At 44.5% G+C, this 21,549-nt stretch overlaps 1 protein-coding gene across 1 annotated transcript in view; it reads left to right on the plus strand.

Annotated features, from left to right (window-relative positions):
- The window catches only part of NID1 (nidogen 1), an 82,972-nt gene that overhangs the window by 56,582 nt on the left and 4,841 nt on the right, over nucleotides 1-21,549 (plus strand). The window contains exons 13-17 of the mRNA XM_072822985.1: nucleotides 9,779-10,006; nucleotides 12,305-12,477; nucleotides 16,250-16,376; nucleotides 19,848-20,019; nucleotides 21,073-21,230. Of these exons, the coding sequence (XP_072679086.1) occupies nucleotides 9,779-10,006; nucleotides 12,305-12,477; nucleotides 16,250-16,376; nucleotides 19,848-20,019; nucleotides 21,073-21,230 (858 nt within the window). The remainder of the gene's footprint in view (nucleotides 1-9,778; nucleotides 10,007-12,304; nucleotides 12,478-16,249; nucleotides 16,377-19,847; nucleotides 20,020-21,072; nucleotides 21,231-21,549) is intronic.

The following is a 21,549-nucleotide window of genomic DNA, read 5'->3' on the forward strand; positions in this document are numbered from 1 at the left end:
TTTGGTTATCCTTGGAACTGGAGCAAGCAGTTCAGGGTAAGAACTGTTCTAAAGTAGTCAGAGTTCTCCAGAGAAAGAGAGCTAATAGGATGAGTGTGTGCATGCATCTGTGTGTGTGTCTGTGTTTGTTTATAAAGAGATATATTATAAGGACTTGGTTTTTGCAATTATAAAGACTTGGAAGTAGCAAGATCTGCAGTTAGCAAACTAGACACCCAAACTAGAGAGCCAATGTTTCCATCTGAGTCCAAAAGTACAGAAAAGCTGGTGTCCCAGGTCAGAGGTCATTGGGAAGGAGGGATTCTCTCTTACTCAGGGAAGGGCCAACCTCTTCATTCTATTCTAGCCTTCCACTGATTGGTTAAGGCCAATCTCCTTCACCCAGTCTATGAAGTTGAAGGTTAATCTCATCCAAAACATCCTCACAGAAACACCTGAATGTTTGGCCAAATATCTGGCATATACTCACCCTGTGGCCCAGTCAAAATCGCGCATAAGATTAACCCCTCCCAGTCTCTCAGAGTCATGGGGAATAGAGCTTGGGGCAAAGGTGAGGAGCAGGGATGAAGGGTCACCCCTGGGGGGAGATGCAGGCTGAGGACTCTATAGAATTGTCCATATTACCTGTCATACCTGGACTGTGCAGTTTCTGAAGTTACCTGCTGACCCAACGCTTGTGTGGCATCTCATTAGACTATAAGGATAGTGACAGTCCTAGGTCCATATCTGGGATCAATCCAGGAACTTAGGAGGCACTCAGCAAATGCTGTTGAATGAAAAAGTGTAATTGGCTGCCATTTGTGTAGAACCTACTATGTGCTAGGTGCTTCCCCTGTACTATTTCATGTAATGTTCATAAACATCTTTGCACATTTAAGACGAGCAAGAGACAAGCATGCAAATGGATGGGGGGAGAGGGGCAGAGGGACGAGCGTGCAAATGGATAGGAGTGGGGAGGGGCAGAGGGAGAGGGAGAGAGAGAATCACAAGCAGACTCTTGTTCTGCACCCGGTGCAGAACCTAATGCAGGGCTCAATCTCATGACCCCGAGATCGTGACCTGAGCCAAAATCAAGAATCAGACACTTAACCAACCAAGCCACTTAGGCACCCCCATAAATGTCTTTTAAAAATTAATGCTATTAGAATCTCCATTGATAGAGGATGCTGATGCTTAGAAAAATAAAGGTAGAATGAAGGTCTCACCAATAGTAAGTGCTAGCAGTGAGACTCAACCAGGTCTGTTAGATGGACTCCAGCCTGGATTTGGTCCCCTAAACCTCATGATATTCCATCAAGAGATTAAGAATACATCTGATGCCTCAGACTGGAGTCATGTGGTTACTTATTTGTAATGACTGCTGCTGTTATTGGCCAGATATATGTGTGCCGCTATAAATATGTTCTCTATATACACAATTATATAATGTTTCACACAATATCCATTTTACCCCCACATTTTAAAGCAATTAATAACTATTTCAATGTCTGTCTACACTAGCCTGTGAGTGTTGGGTACATATGCATTTTATTTCCATGTCCCCAGTATCCAGTGGAGTATGTGGCCCATGATGGCCGTTACAGATTTATAGTTGTTGAAGAAACAAATGAACGCACCAGTTTCCATTCCTACCAGTGGTATATATAAAAGTATTTATTTTTCCACGCTTTCAACAGGGCTAGGTGTGACCAATTTTTAGGATGATTGCCCATCAAAAAGGAAAAAAATAATAGATAAACTTTGGGTATATAATACTACATGTTTCTGGTCTACATTGTTTTCTTCTGATTAGAACAAGGATTGGCAAACTACTGCTTGCATGTCAAATCTGGCCTAGCTCCTGTTTCTGTAAATAAAGTTTTATTGGCATACAGCCATGCTTGTTAGTTTATGCATAGCCGATAGCTTCTTTAATTTTACAAAGACTAAGTTCAGTAGTTGTAGCAGAGACTATAAGGCATACAAAGCCTGAAATATTTACCACCTGGCCTTTGACAGGAAACATTTGCCAACCCCCCCGCCAAGATGAACTGAGACCAACCTTTTGTTCTTGAAGTTATGGGTAAAAACCATCACAATGCCCATAGATTCTGATAGGTGGCATAGAGAAGAGGTCATGATGATCTCAATTGAGACATTCTAGCAGCTACTGAAAATAACTGGCATTCATTATTTCCTTGGGCTCGCTTCATATTGCCAGTTCAGAAAGAAGCAGATGTTTCATTTTGTTTTGTTTTTTAAATTTTTATTTATTTATGATAGGCACACAGTGAGAGAGAGAGAGGCAGAGACACAGGCAGAGGGAGAAACAGGCTCCATGCACCGGGAGCCCGACGTGGGATTCAATCCCGGGTCTCCAGGATCGCGCCCTGGGCCAAAGGCAGGCGCTAAACCACTGCACCACCCAGGGATCCCCTGTTTTGTTTTTAATCTCACTCCTTGCCTCCTAAGGCTCTGTTAACTAAATAGAAACAAATTCAGCCCTGCAGGCTGGGATATGAAGATGGGACAAGAATAAAACCAAAAAGAGCTATCTACTAGGATTGTTTATGTATTCATTCTCGTTCTCTTAAGAAATTCAACACTAGTTATATCGCCAAGAGAGAAAGCGCACTAGAAATACATGTGAATGTTCATTGAGTACTGTTGGTAACAACAACAACAAACTAAATAATTATCAACAGGAGGAATGGACCAGTGAATTTTAGTGCAATTCATACAATGAAATAATATACAGCAGTTAAAAATGAGTGAGCTGAAGTTGATGGATAAATCTCAAAAACATGTTAAACAGGAAAAAGCACATATACAGTATGATCTCGTTTATATAATTTATCTTTATATCCCGTTTATCTAATATATATGTATGTAAGAAAGCTACAAAATGCATCTATAGGAATGAAAAACAAAAACTTGGGCCTCAAGTACCTATATGGTGGAAGAGAGGCACTGGGGTTGGGGGAGGGCAGTACAGGGACTGCCTTTGTATTTCTAGTAATTTTTTTTCTGCTAGAATATGAACAGAGAGGTTTTTATCATATTTTTCTTAACTTTATCTGACTAAAATATTGTATGAAATATTAGCAGAGAGAAAAATAATGTGTAGTGTCACGTGGACTCCTACTGCCAAACACAATGAAGTGCAGGGAATTGGACAGTCAGTATTTAATTTGGCACCTACTGTATACAGTGGGGAGTAGTTTAAAAAGTCAGATGAAACTGGCTTTGAGGGTGAATCAGTCAGTTAAATTCATGGCTACTGCAATGTCAGTTGATGACAGGCAAGACAAGAAATTCAGATATGTTCCCCTTGCACTTCTGCCCACAACCCGCCTGTGGATTGTGAAATCAGTTCAGTAGATTGCTGTTCTCATTTTCTTTTCAATGCAATGGAATAGAAAATAATTGAGAAAACATCAGATTATGTAAAGGGTACGTAGTAGAAAAAAGTGCCATTTTGTGAAATGACACTTATGTCTGTACATGGGTGAGATGTGTGCACATAGTATGTGTGAATTGAGTTGCTCAGTGAAATGTATTCCTCTGGGTCCTGGCCAAAAAATTTGAAGGCCACCATATTACAGCTGATTCTTGAACAGCATGGTGGTTAGGGGCACTGACTGCCCCCCACACAGTTAAAAATCTGTGTCTAACTTTTACCTGCCCAAAAACTTAACTACTAATTGCCTACTATTGATAGGCAGCTTTACTGATAATATGAACAGTCGATTAACACCTATTCTGTATGCTATGTATGTATTATATACTGTATTCTAACAATAAAGTGATCTAGAGGAAAGAAAATGTTATTAAGAAAATCATAAGAAAAAAAAGAAAATCATAAGGAAGAGAAAATACATTTACATAGTGTTTGGTAAAATATCCACAGTTCAGGGACTCTTGGAGTAGCTCACTTGGTTAATCATCCTTCTCTTGGTTTCAGCTCAGGTCATGATCTCAGGGTCCCTGGAACAGTCCCCACATCAGCTCCGTGCTCAGCTTGGAGTCTGCTTGAAATTCTCTCTCTCCCTCTGCCCCTCCCTCTGCTTGTGCATGCACACACGCATGCTCTTTCCCTCTCTCAAATAAATAAATAAGTCTTTAAAAAAAAATTCACAGTTCAGACTTATGTTATTCAAGGGTCAATTGTAGTTATCTATTGTAATATAGTAAAGGATTCTCAAAGTTAGCAGCTTAAAACGTAAATATTTATTATCGCACAGCTCTGAGTGCCAGGAATTCAGGAGCAGCTTAGGTGGGTGGTCTTGGTTCAGGGTCTCTCACTAGGTTGTCGTCAAGGCATTAGTTGGGGCTATGGTCTTTGAGGTTCATCGGGGGCTGAGGATCCACATGGTTGCTGGCAGGCCTCCATTCCTCACGGGTTGTGGGACTGAGGACTTTAGGTCCTCCCAGCCTGGGTCTTTTCACAGGGACGTGGCAGCTGGCTCCCTCTAGAGGAAGTGATGAGAGAGAGAGCCCAAGATGGACGCCACGGTCTTTTGTAATGTCATCTGGGAAGAGACAAGCTGCCACTTCTGGTGATACTATTAGTCACAGGCCAACCTTCTGACAGTGTGAAAGGGAATTGCCTAAACGTGAGAATACCAGGAGGCGGGAGATTGGGGCCCTCTTGGGGGCTGGCTACTGCAGCCACCAACCTTGTCTGGGGGAATGTAATTGGCTAGAGTTTTAGAAAGTAGGAGAGTGGATTATTAGCGGATCAAAGAGGCATATACAAAGTCCTGGCTAGAGTTGTAAAGCCTGGTCGTTAAGGGCAAATACCAAGCCTACTGATGTTTGATCACATCTCTTCACACTTGGCACCCATCACACTTACCAGTGTGTTGCACCTAGAGACACACCACATATCTTTAGACACAAAGATAATTCAGGAATCAGAGAGCAGGGCTATAAGGAAAGATGAAAACATTTAGGATAATACAATTTAGAGGGAAGAAAACGGAAGAACAGTTCAACGTACACTTTTTATTTGTTATTTGTTATAGTCTTGTATGTGTCTCTATGTGTGCTTTGCCTCAAACAAACCATGTCAAAACAATGTTAGAAACTGGAATTTCCCTGTGAGGCCTAGAAGGGACTCTAGAAATTCTGTAATTCATCTCCTTTGTTTTATAAACAAAGAACATGAGGCCTGAATAATTGGTTTACAAAAAGGTTCCTTGAACTCTTTATATAAGAGAATTTCCTATAGCAATTTTTCTCAAAATTGAGTAAGACCCTTTGGGAAAAAAAGCATTCTTAAAGTCTCTGGTGTTGATTTAGATTGTTTTTTATAATAGATAATAGATAAATCTAGGTACACAGAAGAACCCCTAGGCGTGGGGGCAGGCTGGGCAGGAAGGGGCTGAATTAGTTAAGGCTCCCCAAGTGAGTTCCTCTACCCCTTTGAGTGTATCATTGGCTATAATACTTATTCATTTGAATTAACACAGAAAAAGAAATTTAATCAGGCAAAGGAATGAAATGAAAGTCAAGAGATTTATTTTTTGTTTAAAGATTTTATTTATTCATGAGAGACACAGAGAGAAAGGCAGAGACATAGGCAGAGGGAGAAGCAGGCTCCCTGCAGGGAGCCTGATGCAAGACTTGCTCCCAGGACCCCAAGATCACACCCTGGGCCAAAGGCAGATGCTCAACCACTGAGCCACCCAGGTGCCCACAAGTGAAGAGATTTAAAAGGTGCTTTTTAACTTATTTCTCCATCTATTTCATTTTCCTCTCATTTACTCTGTCCCCAGCCTTGAGAAAGTCATCCCAGACTTTCTGCTCTTCCCTGGATAAATATCAGGTCTTGACTGCTTCCTCACCCTAAGCAGATCCAACTAGATGAATAAAAGGAATCTTACCCAGGTTTGTCATTTTATCAGCCAGAAACAGGGCCAGGAAATGTGTCTCTATTACTCCTCCCCACCCCACTCACAGTGGAGAACTCCTCATGGAGGGCTGGGATCCTCAGTGGGATCCTGGAGCTGTTCCCACTGCCTTCTGGCTGGGCCTGAGAAGCTATCCCTAAAAACCCAGCACCATCACAGGTTCCCATAAACACACTGGAAATTCCATTTCCTGAGTCACAATTGGTAAGTTTTCTCCTCCAGCACTTAAAAGGTTCACCATAAATTCTAGATCACTTGAGATTTCATATGTTGGCCAAACACCACATCAACACAAAACTATCAGCCACATAAAATGGAGCAACCCCTTACTTCTCACAAGTGTGGTGTGGTTGATAGTGCGCAGAGCAACAGGCCTGTTTCCTAGTTGGAAAGGCAGCACCATATACAGCTGTCGACGGAAGGAAAATAAGTCTGTGGACCACAGATAATTTCAGCGAGTGTGTTAAGCTCACTAGTATATATCACGTTGACGTAACACGTCCAACATGCTTGAACCATCCTGGGCCCTGGGCTCATGGGTGTGGACAGGCAGGCATTGGGCTAGGAATCCAAAAAGCCAGGTTCTAGCTTGAACTGAGCTACTTCTAGCTCTGTGGCCTGGGAACCCCTTCCCCAATATGAGCCTTGGGTCTCTCATTTGGTGTAAAAACTATAGTTGCCAGTTGTATAGGATTCAAGAAGAGAATTAGACAAAACATGTGTGAGTGGATACAGTTTCTTTTTTTTCTTTCTTTTCTTTTTTATTGTTCCATCCCTTACAAGGAACAGACACCAAGGAACATTCTCTACCTCGTGACCTTGCTAAGGCCCAGTTTCATTTTTTTCTTCAGGCAAAGCGATTACCTACAAAAACGTACCTGGAATGTGGTGTCAACCTACTTGCAGGTTTCTGAATGCCTAATCCTTTCTTTCTTTTTTTTTTTTTTTTTTAAGATTTTGTTTATTTATTCATAGAGACACAGAGAGAGAGAGAGGGAGAGGCAGAGACACAGACAGAGGGACAAGCAGGCTCCATGCAGGGAGCCCCACGTGGGACTCGATCCTGGGTCTCCAGGATCACACCCCAGGCTGCAGGCAGCGCTAAACCGCTGTGCCACGGGGGCTGCCCTGGATACAGTTTCTATAGGAACTCTAAAACCCTGTGCAGGTGCAAGATACTGAGGAAGTAAACGTGTTCTACATCCAAGAGCCAACAAACCCCAACATCTTCATTCTCAAGCAGATGGCTTCTTTGTATCCTTATTTACCTCTTCCTACATCAAATATTTGTTTGTTTGTTTATATTAGCCCTTAGAACAAAAGGAAAGGCATACACACTTCTCTCTTGCCAGGTTCAACACAACAGACACACTTTCCTGGCATGTTCACTTCTTCTGATCAAGGGAGCAACCGCTGGAAGCAGGCTAGTGTGAGAATTGGCAACATAGACAAAAGATACTTTAAGCATTTACTGGCAACACCCACCCTGAAGCCACCATGAAGGCCATGTTGGATAGATATACTCATACAGGAACATTTGACTGTAGAGTTTAAAATTCCCTCTGTGTGCAGTCTCCTCATATTTCACATACTCCTCAAAATAATACATGAGATGAGTTACTCCTGCCAGTGCTGTTCTACAGCTGAGGGGTAGGACTCGTCCAGCATTGCTGACATGCCGAAGATAACTCCAAAAGTGGTGGAACTGAGAATCAAAAACTATTCTCAGACACAAAGTTCTATGAAATATATTATATATTACAATATATGTTATTACCAATACGTTAATATATTAGTTAATACATAGTAATATGTGAATTAGTGTATTCATATAAAATTTCTCCCTAACATCACTAGTAATGCCCAAGAGCAGGGGTTGATAACTACAGTCCCCCAAGTCAAATCTGGACCACTGTCTGTTTTTGTGAATAAAGTTTTATTAGAACTCTCATTTGTTCATGTATTAAATTTGGTGGCTTCCATGGCCCAACAGCAGAGTGGAGTCGTTGTGACAAAGACCATACAGGCCACAAAACTGAATATTTACTCTCTGCCCCTTAAAAGGAAAAATCAGTGAGCCTGGTCCTAGGTCTATACATAACCACACTCTTACAGTGAAGATCAGAAATGGCCCTTTGGCACCCCTTTGCTCTCTGAGACCTGTGGGGAAGATGTCTTCTGGGTTTCTGTCTATTCTGAGCCCTTCTGTCAAGACACTCACTCACCAGATTGTAACTGTGCTTGGCCCCTCTCTCCTGATGTGAGTTCCTTGAGCTACTCCCATGAGCATCCCCACTCCTGCTCTTCAGGTGCTTCCTGAGTGGAGGTGAAGGAGATGCAATAAAATCTGCCCAGGGAGACAAACCAGGAGCAGAGTCCTAGGATCAGTGTGACGAGAGCTCCAGGGCAGATGAGCCCAGGGCCCACCGGGAGCTGTGGAGGCACAGGGGGCCCAGACATGGAGGGCCTGGGAAGGCTTCCTGAAGGAACTAAAATGCCTAAGCTGATTTTTGAAGGGAAACAGGGTCATGGGGGAGGGTGTGTCACCTAATGAATAGGGCAGAGAAAGGCCTGGAAAAAGAGAAGCAGTTGTCCTGGTTTGGTTTGGCCAAAGTGTAGCTCTCAGCAATCAGTGTCCCTTGCTGGTGTCTGAGCATTGCTCTGTGTGGTGGATACTGCAGGAGTGAGGGCGGTGCTGGTCTTGCCCTCGTGGTGGCTGCACCCCAGCAGAGCGGAACCAGTTACAGCTCTGTGTACTGGCGAATCGTTGATTCCAGGCCACACCTTCCTGTCAGCAATTCCCCACCAACAGAGAAGTATTTCCTTGCCTAGGGATCTGAGTTGCATGGTTAAGAGGCCATGTTTCATGCCAAACACAGCTCATCATTAAAAGGAAACACAAGGGGCGCCGGGGGTGACTCAGTGGTTGAGTATCTGCCTTTGGCTCAGGTCATGATCCTGGGGTCCTGGAATCAAGTCCTGCATCAGGCTCCTTACAGGGAGCCTACTTCCCCCTCTGTGTATGTCTCTGTCTCTCTCTCTTTCTCTCTCATGAATCAATAAATAAAATCTTAAAAAAAAAAAAAAAAAAAGGAAACACAAATGCTAGGAAATGTGCCCTGGGGTGTTGGTTTCCCAAATCTTTGACCTCGACTCCATGTGTATAATCAAGAAGCTTGAGATGATAAAAAGGACAAATTTCAGAGAAACCATGTTTCTTAAAACAAATTTTGGTGATGCCCATCAACTGATTAATGGGTAAACAAAATGTGGAATAGCCATCCAGGGGGATACTATTCAGCCATAAAAAGGAATGATACATTGATGGATCCTACACCATGAATGAACCGCAGAAACCTTCTGCTGAGTGAGAGCAGCCAGGTCACATGTCATATGCATGACACGTATGTGTTACATTTATTAGAAATGTCCAGGATAGACCATCCATGGAGACAATGCAGGTCACCAGCTGCCAGGGGCTGGAAGTGGAGAGCATCAGCTTCTAAGTATAAGGTTCCTTTGGAGCTGAAGGCAGTGGATCCAAATTCAAAGAGGAGGTGGTTGCATAACATTGAGACTGTACTAAATACCACTGAATTGCTCACTTTGAAATAACTAATTTTATGTTCTGTTGGTTTTGTCTTAATTTTTACAAACTGAAAAAAAACGCTTCAGAAAGAAAAGATGTAAATATAGTCTTCTTGACTGTTAAATTCATTCAATAATATGACATTTTAAAGTTTAGAAAATGAACAAAATAAAACCCAGCCATAAACCAGCAGCTTTCACGGGTTAGAGTCAAGCGCAGTCTCCAGCAGCCATGGCCAATGGACGCTGGCCGGTGACCCGGCTGACCACCTCCCTTGTCCTTGTCTCTGTCGTAGAAATGGAGAAAACCCGATGTCAGCTGGAGAGAGAACACATCCTCCGGGCAGCGGGGCTGACGGACCCACAGCAGCCCGTGATGCCGGGCCTGTTTGTTCCCGAGTGTGACGAGCACGGGCACTACACGCCCACCCAGTGCCACGGCAGCACTGGCCACTGCTGGTGTGTGGATCGCGACGGCCGGGAGCTGGAGGGCACCAGGACCAGGCCCGGGATGACGCCCCCCTGTAAGTCGGAGGGCAGCGCAGCTTGGGGCTTGGGTCTGGGAAAGGCCTCAGGGGCCAGAGTTGCAGTGCCCATGAGCATCGGGGGGCCTTGCCCAGGACACAGGTGGCACTTTGTGTCTGCCCTAAATCCTGTACTGCTCCACTGGCCTGGACCCCATTCCCTCCCTCCCTCTCTGCCCTCTGCACCCCTCTTCTGTCTTTCTCATCATGCATCCCCCTCCTCCATCACTCTGTCCCCCCCCCCCATACCTCTTCTCTTCCTTTTCTGGGCGTACCTGTTCTGTACAAATGCCAGCAGGGCTGGCTGCAGCTGTACTGCTGTGGTAGCAGAGGGTGTGGGGGCTGTGGGCCTCCCAGAGTACACTCCCTGCCATGGTGGCCTGGCCTTCCAATGTCTGCATGGGATGTATCAGGCATGGAAGAGACCAACCGAAGGCCTCCCCTGGGAGGTGCGGGGGCCTGTGGGAGGCTGGCCAGGCTATGCAGCTTGGGACCCATGATGCCTCAGCCTCTGTTTACTCAGCGTCCACCCAAAGGAGGAGCAAAGCAATCTGTAGCGTGGCTTCCAGCTCTAAAATCCTGCTTCTGTCTCAAATGTGGAAAATGGGTAATTGTCAACAAGTGACCAAAACCAAATACAATCAGTCCTTGAATCTCCATTCACAATTGAGCTAATGATCAAGGATTGATCCTCTACCAGATAGCTTCTTGAAGCTGCTAAAAGGCTGCTAAGTGAGTAGGAAGTGGTCATTAATTCATCCAGCCAGCATTAACTGAGCTTCAGATCCTGGGGAACCTCAGGGGCCAGGTGAGCAGGTGTAGGGCAGGAGAGAAGCTCTGTGAGAGAGGAGGAGCCCGAGAAACCCAGAGGCTTAGGTGGGCGTGGGGAGCTAGTTGGGAAGGTGTTCCAGAGCAATATGGTGTGAACCAAGTTATCAAGCAGGGGCCAAGGTAGCAGCCCCAGAGAGGCTGTGGCTAGAAGGCCAATTCCAGGCAGCCGATGCAGGCTGAGAGGTTGGAGAGAGGAGGCGAGCCAAGGTGAGGGCTTTGGATGCCCAGCTGAGGGGCCTGGGGTTGAAACCGAGGGAAGCCAGGAGCCTGGGGAAGGTCTTGAGTAGACATTGGTCCCACCAGGTTTGGGTTTTAAGATTATTATTTATTTATTCATGAGAGGCACAGGCAGAGGGAGAAGCAGGCTCCATGCAGGGAGCCCCACGTGGGACTCTATCCCAGGTCTCCAGGATCACACCCCAGGCTGAAGGTGGCGCTAAACCGCTGAGCCACTGGGGCTGCCCAGGTTTGGGTTTTAGAAATACTGCTAGCTGATCGGTAGAAGCTGAGATGGGGTGAGAGGCCCACAGGGGAGGTGGGGGCTGTCCCAGTGCCTGGCATTAAGGGAGGGAGCTATCTGGCCTGCTGGCAGTGAGTTAGGAGACAGGGATGGATTCCAGAGATCGTAAAGAAATCAGTCAGACTAGTCTACATCACTGACTGGGTATATTGGGCAAGACAGGCAGGAGAAAGAGGTGGAAGTGGTCCCAGTGAGGACCAGGTCCAGCTCTCTGTCTTCAGAGAGCAGGAGACACAGCCCAGGAAGAGCCAGGACTCAGCATTCCGGGCTCCTCACCCTGCGCCACAGGCTGCCTGTCCCTTCTCAGGGCATGTTCTTGTCAAGGGGAGCCAGGGAGTCGTGTCAGGCGTTGGGGTTCAGCACTTAGGAGGTGAGGCCGAACCTGGGGGAGCATTAGCCCCTGATCCAGAAAGCCCGGGATGGGTGCGTTCCTGCCCTTTGGGTTGGGTCCAAGACTTGCCCACCAGGCAGGACGGGGTGTGTAGGGCAGGTCGACTTTGGGAAGCTCAGCATCTTCCAGTGGAGTGTGAGCAGGGACAGGGGCTTCGGGGACTGCTCTGGCTGTCGTTTTGGTTCACTGTGGCAGCCAGTGCCTGCAGCAGGGCATGAATGGTTACATTATTTCTGTTTCTATTAAGGAGAAGGCTAAGCCCTTGGGTTTTTTCATGGTTTTTTGTTTTTTTCATGTGACCTTTCATGTTCAACTCATGCCCTGCCTTATCTACTTCACAAACGCCCTTTGTGGGCTTTCTGCTCCTTGTGCTGTTAGATGCAACATGGGCATCATGTGGCTGTGCAGTCTGTGGTGCCGTGAAGGTGGCATTCATGTGTGTGTGTGTGTGTGTGTGTGTGTGTGTGTGTGTGTGTACGTGCACCCACATGCGTGCCTCACCGCATACATTCCTGCTGCCCATAGGCCTTGCTCAATGACCTCTCCTGCCACACAGGTCTAAGTACAGTGGCTCCCCCGATTCATCATGGACCCTCAGTTCCTACTGCTGTGATTCCCCTGCCACCTGGGACCCATTTACTCTTTGCTCAGACTGGGAAGATAGAGCACCTCCCCCTGGAAGGGAGCATCATGCAGAAGACAGAAGCCAAGACATTGCTTCATGCTCCGGTGAGTGCTGGCTAATTGCAGTTGGTGACAACTTCCGCTCCAGTGACCTGGAAAATCAAGCAGGGTGTAGTTAGATCCAGCTCTGGAGCTTGAGCCTTGGGACTTAGGAGCCTCTGGGTTCTGTGTGATCCCAGGTGTGCATCTCTAGATGGGGCCACTGTATTCTCGAGCTGCCTCTGGAGCTCCCTGAGGGGATGGGAGCAGAATCAGGGAGGCCTTTCAGAGACCACTGTGGGATCTGACCCCTTGGTTAGGGGCACCACACAACTTGAGTATCTGGTCCGTGTGTGTCTCCCAGGTCCCACCTTGCCATTCCTGCTAAATTAATAAAGGGGCTCACAGTTGGCAGATCATCAACTAAAGATCCTCATATCTGCTGCAAGGCAATAAAAAGCTTCATCTTAAAGCTTTTCAAAGCATCAAAGATGCATTTTGTGAGTTGGGGATTTTTGTCTGTTAGAGGTTGGACACTTCTGAAAAGCCATTAACTTTCATCTGCAATCCTGACCCCTGCTCAGAAAGAAACCAGACCTGAGACCTGGGGGCGGGGTTGCAAGAGCAGAGGGGGCCCTCAGGTCCCAGAAGGAGTGAAGAAGGCTTTCAAAGCTTCTTGGATTCATGTTCTTCCCCTGTACAAAACCCTCTGATGGGTTCTCCCTTCACCCAGAATAAAATCCAGTTTTTCCCATGGCCTCCAGCTACTTTCCCCACCCCATTCCCTGTCATCGTCCTCCCACTCAGCAGCTTCAGCTGTCTGGTCCTGTGGCTGGTCCTCAACACACCACACACATCCCCATCTCAGGGCCTTTGCACTTGCTGTGCCTCCACCAGGAGTCCTGTCCCTCCCAGACACTTGTGCAGTTCCTGCCTCACCTGGTTCAGATTTCTGTTGGCATGTCACCTCTCTGGGAGGCCTGTCCTGGCCACCCTGTCTGCACTGCTCTGTCTCCCTGTCATGCTTGGTCTTTACCATATCACTCCACACTGCTTAGTACATTGTATATCAACATATATGCTCTGTATCTGATATATATGTTCCCCCTAAGAATGTAAGCACGCGAGACCAGAAACTGTCCATCTCTTTCATGGAGGCATTTGTTTTACAGTTGGATTCCTAGAGCCAAAACAGGGCTTGGCACTCAAAAACTTTTTTCTGAATGAATAAGTGATCTTTGGGTTCTTCTGTTGCCTCAGTGAAACATAAATCCTTGCAGGGACAATCATCATTGTTCTTTCATTGTGTCCTCCAGTGCACACGCTCAGGTAGCGGGAGAGGCTTGAGCTCCCTGTGACAGTCATTGTTGCCCGAGATCAAGGGTAGAGCCTGAATGTCAGGTGACAGTAGCAAAAGCAAAAAATTGAGGTGGAATAGGTGGAGGGGAGGGTGCTGACACCAGGATGAATATTCATTGTGTTCTTTTAGTTGATTTTTTTGTGTATATTTTTACCATTTTAACCACTTCACAGTGACAGTGTAACTATCACCACCAGCCACTCATCAACCAAACAGAAACTCTGTACTTATTAAATAATAACTCCCTCCTTCCCCAGCCGTTGGCAGCTACTAGTCTACTTTCTGTTTCTGTGGATTTGACTCCTCTAGATACCCCATGCCTTTGGAATTCTGTGGTATCCTTTTGTAACCTGCTTGCTTAGCAAAATATCCTCAGAGTTCATCCATGTTGTAGCAGGTATCAGAATTTCCTTCCTTCTTAAGCTGAATAATATTTTGTTGCATAGATTTACCACATTTTGTTTATGTATTCATCCATCGATGGACACTTGGGTTGCTTCCATCCGTTGGCTATTATGAATGACACTGCTGTGAACATGGGTGTACACATATCTGTTTTCACTTTTTAGTAATATAAACCAGGCCTGGAATTTCTGAATCATATGGCAATTCTATAGATTTATTTTTTATGTCATAGCATTCTCCTCAGTACCTGCACCATTTTACAGACATACGAGCACAGTACAAAGATTCCAACTTCTCAACATTTATTATTTTTTGGTCTTCACGGCAGCCATCCTAATACTTGTGAAGTAGTGTCTTATAGTGGTTTTAATTTTTGTTTCTCTAACGAACGATATTTCCATCTTCTCATGCATTTATGGACTGTTCGTGTATCTTCTTTGGAAAAATGTCTACTCACGTCCTTTGCTCATTTTGTCATTGGCTTGTTTGTTGTTACTGAGTTGTAGGAGTTCTTTATATATTTACTTGGAATTTCCACAGACATTTTATTTTACTTTATTTTTTTTTTAAGATTCTATTTATTTATGCATGAGAGACACAGAGAGAGGCAGAGACACAGGCAGAGAGAGAAGAAGCAGGCTTCCTGTGGGGAGCCTGATGTGGGACTCGATCTCAGGACCCCAGGATCATGACCTGAGCCAAAGACAGACACTCAACCACTGAGCCACCCAGGGGCCCCTCCATAGACATTTTAGAGTAAACTTGTAAGTTTCCACCAAAGGGGAAAAAAAGCCTGCTGAGATTTTGATATCAAAAGGTGCACAATAGGTGCCCTATTTGTGTCTCTTTTAAGCCTATTTAGGAAAAATTGATATCAATATTAAATCTTAGGATCCATTAAACTAATTTATCTCTGTTTATTTGGCTCTTCTTTGATTTTATTCTGCAATGTTTTATAATATTCAGTGTAGAATCTTGCACATTTAAAAATATTTGTTCTTAAATACTTTGTTTTGGGGGCAAATATAAGAATTACTGTTTTAAAATTTTTAGTTTTTGCTAGTGCATAGAAATACAATTTTATATTGACCTTGTACCCTGCAACCTTGCTGGGTTCAATTGGTAGTTATAATAGTTTTATAGATTCCTCAGGATTTTCTACATAAACAATCTAATTGTCTTAGAGTGGTTTTACCTCTTTCCATTATTTCTTTTTTTTTTTAAGATTTTATTTATCTGAGAGAGAGACTGCATGTGTGTGCCTGTGCCTGCATATGAGAGAGAGAGAGAGAGAGAGAGAGAGAGCACACATGCGTCACAAGCAGGAGGAGCATCAGAGAGGGAAGCACATTCCCTGCTGAGCAGGGAGCCTGACCTGGGGCTTGACTTGGGGCTTGGTTCCAGGACCCTGAGATCATGACTTCAGCTAAAGGCAGACTCTTAACTGACTGAGCCACTAAGGTGCCCTATTCGTGTCTCTTTTAAAATGATCTTTAGATAGGTGAAGATTTCTTAGATAATATACAAAAATATTAGTCGGGCAGCCCGGGTGGCTCAGTGGCTTAGCACCACCTTCAGCCCAGGGTGTGGTCCTAGAGTCACACCGTGGGTCAAGTCCCACGTTGGGCTCCCTGCGTGGAGCCTGCCTCTCCCTCTGCCTGTGTCTGTGTGTGTGTCTCTCTCTGTGTGTCTCTCATGAATAAATAAAATCTTAAAAAAAAAAAGTATTAGTCATAAGAGAAACAATAATAAATTGAACTTAATAAATATTTTAAACTTTTGCTTTTCAAAAATACCATTAAGAAAATTTAAAAAATAAAAACAAACAAAAAAAGCGAGAAAAAAGCTACATGAGTGGAAATACACACACATGCATACATATGTATACAACAAAAGATTTTTATCTGAACTGCATAAAGAACTCCTACAACTCAATAATAAACATTTTTAAATGGACTAAAAACACTTCATTAAAAAAGTCCAGATGCCTGTAATCACATGAAAGAGTCCTACCATCATTGGTCACTCAGTTGCTAGTGGGTGGGCCACTCTTACAGCTGTCTGCACTTCCAGGATAAAGTCATCATTGGACTGGCCTTCGACTGTGTGGACAAGATGGTTTACTGGACTGACATCAGTGAGCCTTCCATTGGGAGAGCCAGTATGCATGGCGGAGAGCCAACCACCATCATTCGACAAGGTGGGCAAGCATTCTTCCTTCTCGACTTGGCTTCCTGCAGCCCAAGTGGCTCTTGGGGGAGAGCAGAGGGGTGGAGTGTGTGGTTGCATACAGGATATCGTGATTTGAGTGGACCTGGGTTCTCGGCCTCAACACCACCCTTTCCAGCTTTCTCTGAAAAGTCGTCCACGAACTCTTCATTAAATCACAAACACTTTAGCTGAGATTTGTTGCTAGCCTAAGAAGAATAAGATTAAAATAGGGTAAGTGCCCACGCCTTTCTCTTAACACTTATCTAGCAAGTTTTAATGAACAATAAAGGCCAAACTCAACCCTCCACTTAGGATATATATTTCTTCTCTATCTGTCGAGCCTAGAATTGATTCTCAGAATGTCTGCCCCATGGTATGCTCCATTAGGCAGATGCATCATGAAGTTGGGAGAATTACAAATATATTGGCAAATATAATCCCTGATAATTGTCTATTCCCAAGATGGTTTTCAGGTCAAAAGTTGTCACTTCAGCCTGTAACATAACGGTGGAAGGAGGTCTTTTCTACCTTACCCTCCCTGAGTTGCTCAGATTGCCTGTGCCAGAGGAGTACAGTAAAGCAGGCTGAAGTTTCATAAACATTCCTCAATTTTTAGTTGTGTTACTGATAATGAAGTGCATAACACTTTGGCACAGCTGACCCCTCAACATTTAACCTCAATTTCTTAATTTACAGAGGTCGATTTAAGTCAAGGACTTGTGTGTTATTGTTATGCCTCCATTCAACAAGTCATAACTATTTTACATAGATATGTTTTATCAAGATTGAAGGCCATTACAACCAAAATCCAAGGACTTCTATAAATTCCCCTTTACTGAAAAAGTCAAATATTACATGTCACTAAGTCAGTAACTCCTCAGCTGACTTGCAGATATTTTCAATGAAAAGACATTGTCTTGACAACGATGGTCCTCATGTAAAATCATTTTGCTTCCTTTGCAAAACACTCAAATCAAAGATACATCTTCAAAACATATGAGCCTCACTTGGTATTTCTTTTTCCTTGAGGCTGAATGTTGCTTTTCCAATTTCCAATTTAATGTTTCTGTAGCAGTTGATATTCTGGAAGGGTCCCTGTGCCTGTATTGGTCATACAGTTTTTTTTTTTTTTTCTTCCTTCCTTGGTTCCTTCACAAAAGATGATGCAATAGGAATCAAGCTGAGGTTGAATTAAATACATCTAGCTTTTGACATAGGCTGCTGCATCATTTTCTGGAAGCCAGGGTGCTGTTTAATGTCTGCTAGTTTTCATAGTTTGGTTTAATGAACAGAATTTTGAAAATGCCTTTTTCTGGGTGTCCTCTCTCTCTCTGTTAAAAATGTTGCTGTTATCTATGCTTTGACTTTAAAACCCAGTGGAAGAGGGGAGGAGGTCATCACTGCTATTTCCTGTTGCTTCTGGAACTGATAATCATCCAAGAAAGCTTTAAGCTCAGCAAGAAACATTCCGGGCAAAAGTCCACTGTGAAAACACAGAATTAAACTAGAATGTGATCTTTGTAGAAGGAAGATCACTGGGCATAAATTTTCTTTTATTTCAAAAGAGAGAAAGAGACTTCCTCTTCAGTTTTTGTCATGAAACAAGTTGGTGCCTCCCTCGTGAATGAAGGTGGAAGTGGGGAGCTCTTCTTTATTTCATGTGATCCAAATGGTAAGGCTGTCTCTCTTTCCTTGAGTGAAACTCCTAGCCAAATATCTTTAATAAGTGTCATAATCTGTTTCCTCTTGACATAAGCAGTATGGAATATACTGCCTTGCTATCTTCCCTTCTTTCCCTGACTACACAGTAACTACACAGACCTTTCTTTGGCATGAGAGTTCAAAAGGAAGCATTTTCCTGGATGGAGGAGAAGATTTGGTTGCTCATGGGTTCGAAGTCAGGATTAGAGCTGTTTGTAAGGAGACAGCACGACACGGAGTTCCTGAGGGCCCTGGGCATCTTGTCAGGCAGTGCCACTGAGCCGCCTTTCCCTCTACTTTTCTATCTGTGTGTTTGAATGGCTTGTGTCACTGGCAGAGGAAATATACCCCAGAATGGTTTATTCTGGTTTTGTCGGAAAGACAGAAGAGGTCTCTGGAGGTCAGGCTTGCTGTCCTTTCTCCCCTAGGGACGTGGGAAAAGTTTTAATACTTCACAAATCTCTACTGCTGATTTGAATAATAAAAACCTTGTTCTAGGGCTGTTTCTAATTCTTAATAAACTTCCTCTGGCAGGGGTCCTTTCCGGGAGGGTGGGGCTTTGGTATTCTCAGCATCTGCAGTCAGTCATATTAGGAGTCCAGTGAAGGCTGATACAAGAGCTGAGAGTCTGAGTTGCTTACACATTGATGAAGAAACACAGTGTGGGGATGATTTCCTCAAACCTTGGATCCCATCCTTGGCCTCTTCCCCTTCCTGCTTACACTGCAACCATACTAAGTGATCTTCAATTCTCTAGTCAGTAGAGGAGAAAGAGCCCTAAGTGACACCAGCAGAACCCTGATAGCTACCGTCCTAATGTTTAATTTGCTTTCATTTGTAGTCGGGGAATCATTGCAGTCTTGAACTTGTGGTTAGGTTAGGTGGGCACCGAAGGTTCGTATTGCTGTCAGCTTACCCTGTGGCAACCCCTGGCTTGAAAATCAGTTACTTATAACCCAGAAGACTTCTGGGAGTGTTACTTGTGATCACTGATATCCCTTCTTTGTACTCCTAAAACTTCTATAGAAATAACAACAACTATGATTTCTTGCTGTTACTTCTCTGAGATGACCCTTTCCCTCCAATAACTAATGAATAAGGCAAATCTGTTTTGTGCTATTCTCCTCTTAAGATCTTCATATGCCTCCTCTTTGCTTGTGGGATAAGCTCTAAGCTCCTTAACATGAGCATCCTACACCTCTGGCAGCTCTCCCATCGTCATGGACACCAGCCATGCAAAATGATATATAGTTCACTTCAAGTTGGGTCCAATCTTCCTTTATAGTTTTGTGCTGGGCCCACTAGCTGGCTAACTCTCATCCAGGATCTTCTCCTGACAAACTCCTCCTGGTCTTTTGGGAGCCAGCTACACGAGGTGACACCACCCCACCCCAGGAAACCCTTCCAGGGTCTCCCCAGGCCAAGGCCAGCATCCTCCTCCATGTTCCCATAAAAACAGAACTCAGTCTCAATTGTGGTTGCTTGCAAGCTCCTGGAAGCCGGGGACACAGCTTAGGTGTTGTCGTGGGCTTGGTTCCCAGTGGGGCACACAGGGTAGGTGTCTGCTGGATGAATGAGTGACATTTTTTTAAATTTGTCGCTTTGAGTGTTGCTTAGCTTATAAGCAACAGGCATTTCACATACCCATTTGTTTTCCCAAAGTGCAAGGATTGCACCCAAGAGAAATAACACTGAGCAATCAGAAAAACTTCATCATACCTGCTTACAAAACCCAGAAATGTTCTGTGTTTGGTTCTAGATCTTGGAAGTCCAGAAGGTATTGCCCTTGACCATCTTGGCCGCAACATTTTCTGGACTGATTCTCACTTGGATCGAATAGAAGTTGCAAAGCTGGATGGCACCCAGCGCCGGGTGCTGTTTGAGACTGATTTGGTGAATCCCAGAGGCATCATCACGGATTCCGTGAGAGGGTATCTTTGTATAAATCTCTGTGTGTGTGTGTCCATTCCATTTGCAACTGTTCTTTCGGATATCCTCAAATATTAGGCTCTAACTCCAGCATCGCTCTCCTGAAATGGATGCGTTACAGGATGAACAGGATTGCAATTTCCCATGATCATGGACTTGATCCCATGCTCCACTTTTAAATCTTTTAAGAAGAGACTCTGTAAGTTGACAGCTCAGAAACTGGTTATTTCCATTTGAGTTGAATGTGGATTAACACCTGTGCTCTCTCCACCCCAGAATGGTATCAGAGTAGCATAAACATACCCCTGGGCCTCAGGCCAACACAACACGGCTGCCTCGGAGACCCCTTTCTAGGATTTTGTCTTCACATCAGTGCTTTCTTTTTCCCTACAATAAGCTCTAAATCCACACCAGGCCCTCGGCACCTTCACACTTTGATCCCTTCCCTGTGAGGCCACATCCCTAGTTCTGTGGCCACCCTGAACCCCTGGGTCTGCTGTGTCCCCCTGTGTGGGAACAGCATACAGGAATTCCTATGTGTTTGTCTCTGCTGTGGTGTTCTGTTTTGTGCTGTCTTTTTGAACAAGACACAATTTGTCTTTAGCAAGATACAATATGTCAGTTATGTTTAAGGGAAGTAAATTCATTAGTAACAGAGTAACCACGTTCAGTTGAAGAACCAAATCCAAGTATTTTTGCAAAGGAAAACGTGTCTCATCACCTCCAGACCCATTAGCCATCCTGCATTTGAATGTCTGACAATGTCTTCATCATAGGTGTTTTTTTTTTTTTAAAGATTTTATTTATTTAGTTGAGGTAGTGAGAGCGAGAGAGAGCATGAGTGGGGGCTATGGTGGGGGAGGGAGAAGCAGACTTCCTGCTCAGGGGGCTCAATCCTAGGACCCTGGGATCATGACCTGAGCTGATGCCAGATACCTAACCAACTAAGTCACCTGGGTGCCCCATCATAGGTTCTTTTAAAGTTGTTTTAATAAACTTCTTCTCATCCATCTTTGTTATTTCTCTTCCTCTTTCCATTCCTTTTCCTCCTCCAGGAACCTTTATTGGACAGACTGGAACAGAGATAGCCCCAAAATTGAAACTTCCTACATGGATGGCACCAACCGAAGGATTCTTGTGCAGGATGACCTGGGCTTGCCCAATGGGCTGACATTTGATGCCTACTCGTCTCAGCTCTGCTGGGTGGATGCAGGTGATGAAGAGCCCCAGGCCTGACCCCTGGGTTGGAACAGTGCTTTTTTTTTTTTTTTTTTTTTAGTTAAACAATTATTCTTACCCACTCTGGGCTGGTATCTATTACAGGGAAGGGGGCATGAGATAGCTGTCTTACTTTTCTGCACAAAAATAGCGGCCCATCTTTTCTCTGAAATGTATTGTTTCTCTAGGCTTGATGCTCGCTATCCAGGGCAAGTTCTCAGCTGGCTAAGTTGGGCATCAGCAACCTCTAGCCCATGGGCCAGTGCAAACAAGCCACCTGTTTTGCTTACATCTAGGTGCTATAAATGGTTTTT

The sequence above is a fragment of the Canis lupus genome, chromosome 4 (assembly GCF_048164855.1).
Source record: "Canis lupus baileyi chromosome 4, mCanLup2.hap1, whole genome shotgun sequence".
NCBI lineage: Eukaryota > Metazoa > Chordata > Mammalia > Carnivora > Canidae > Canis > Canis lupus.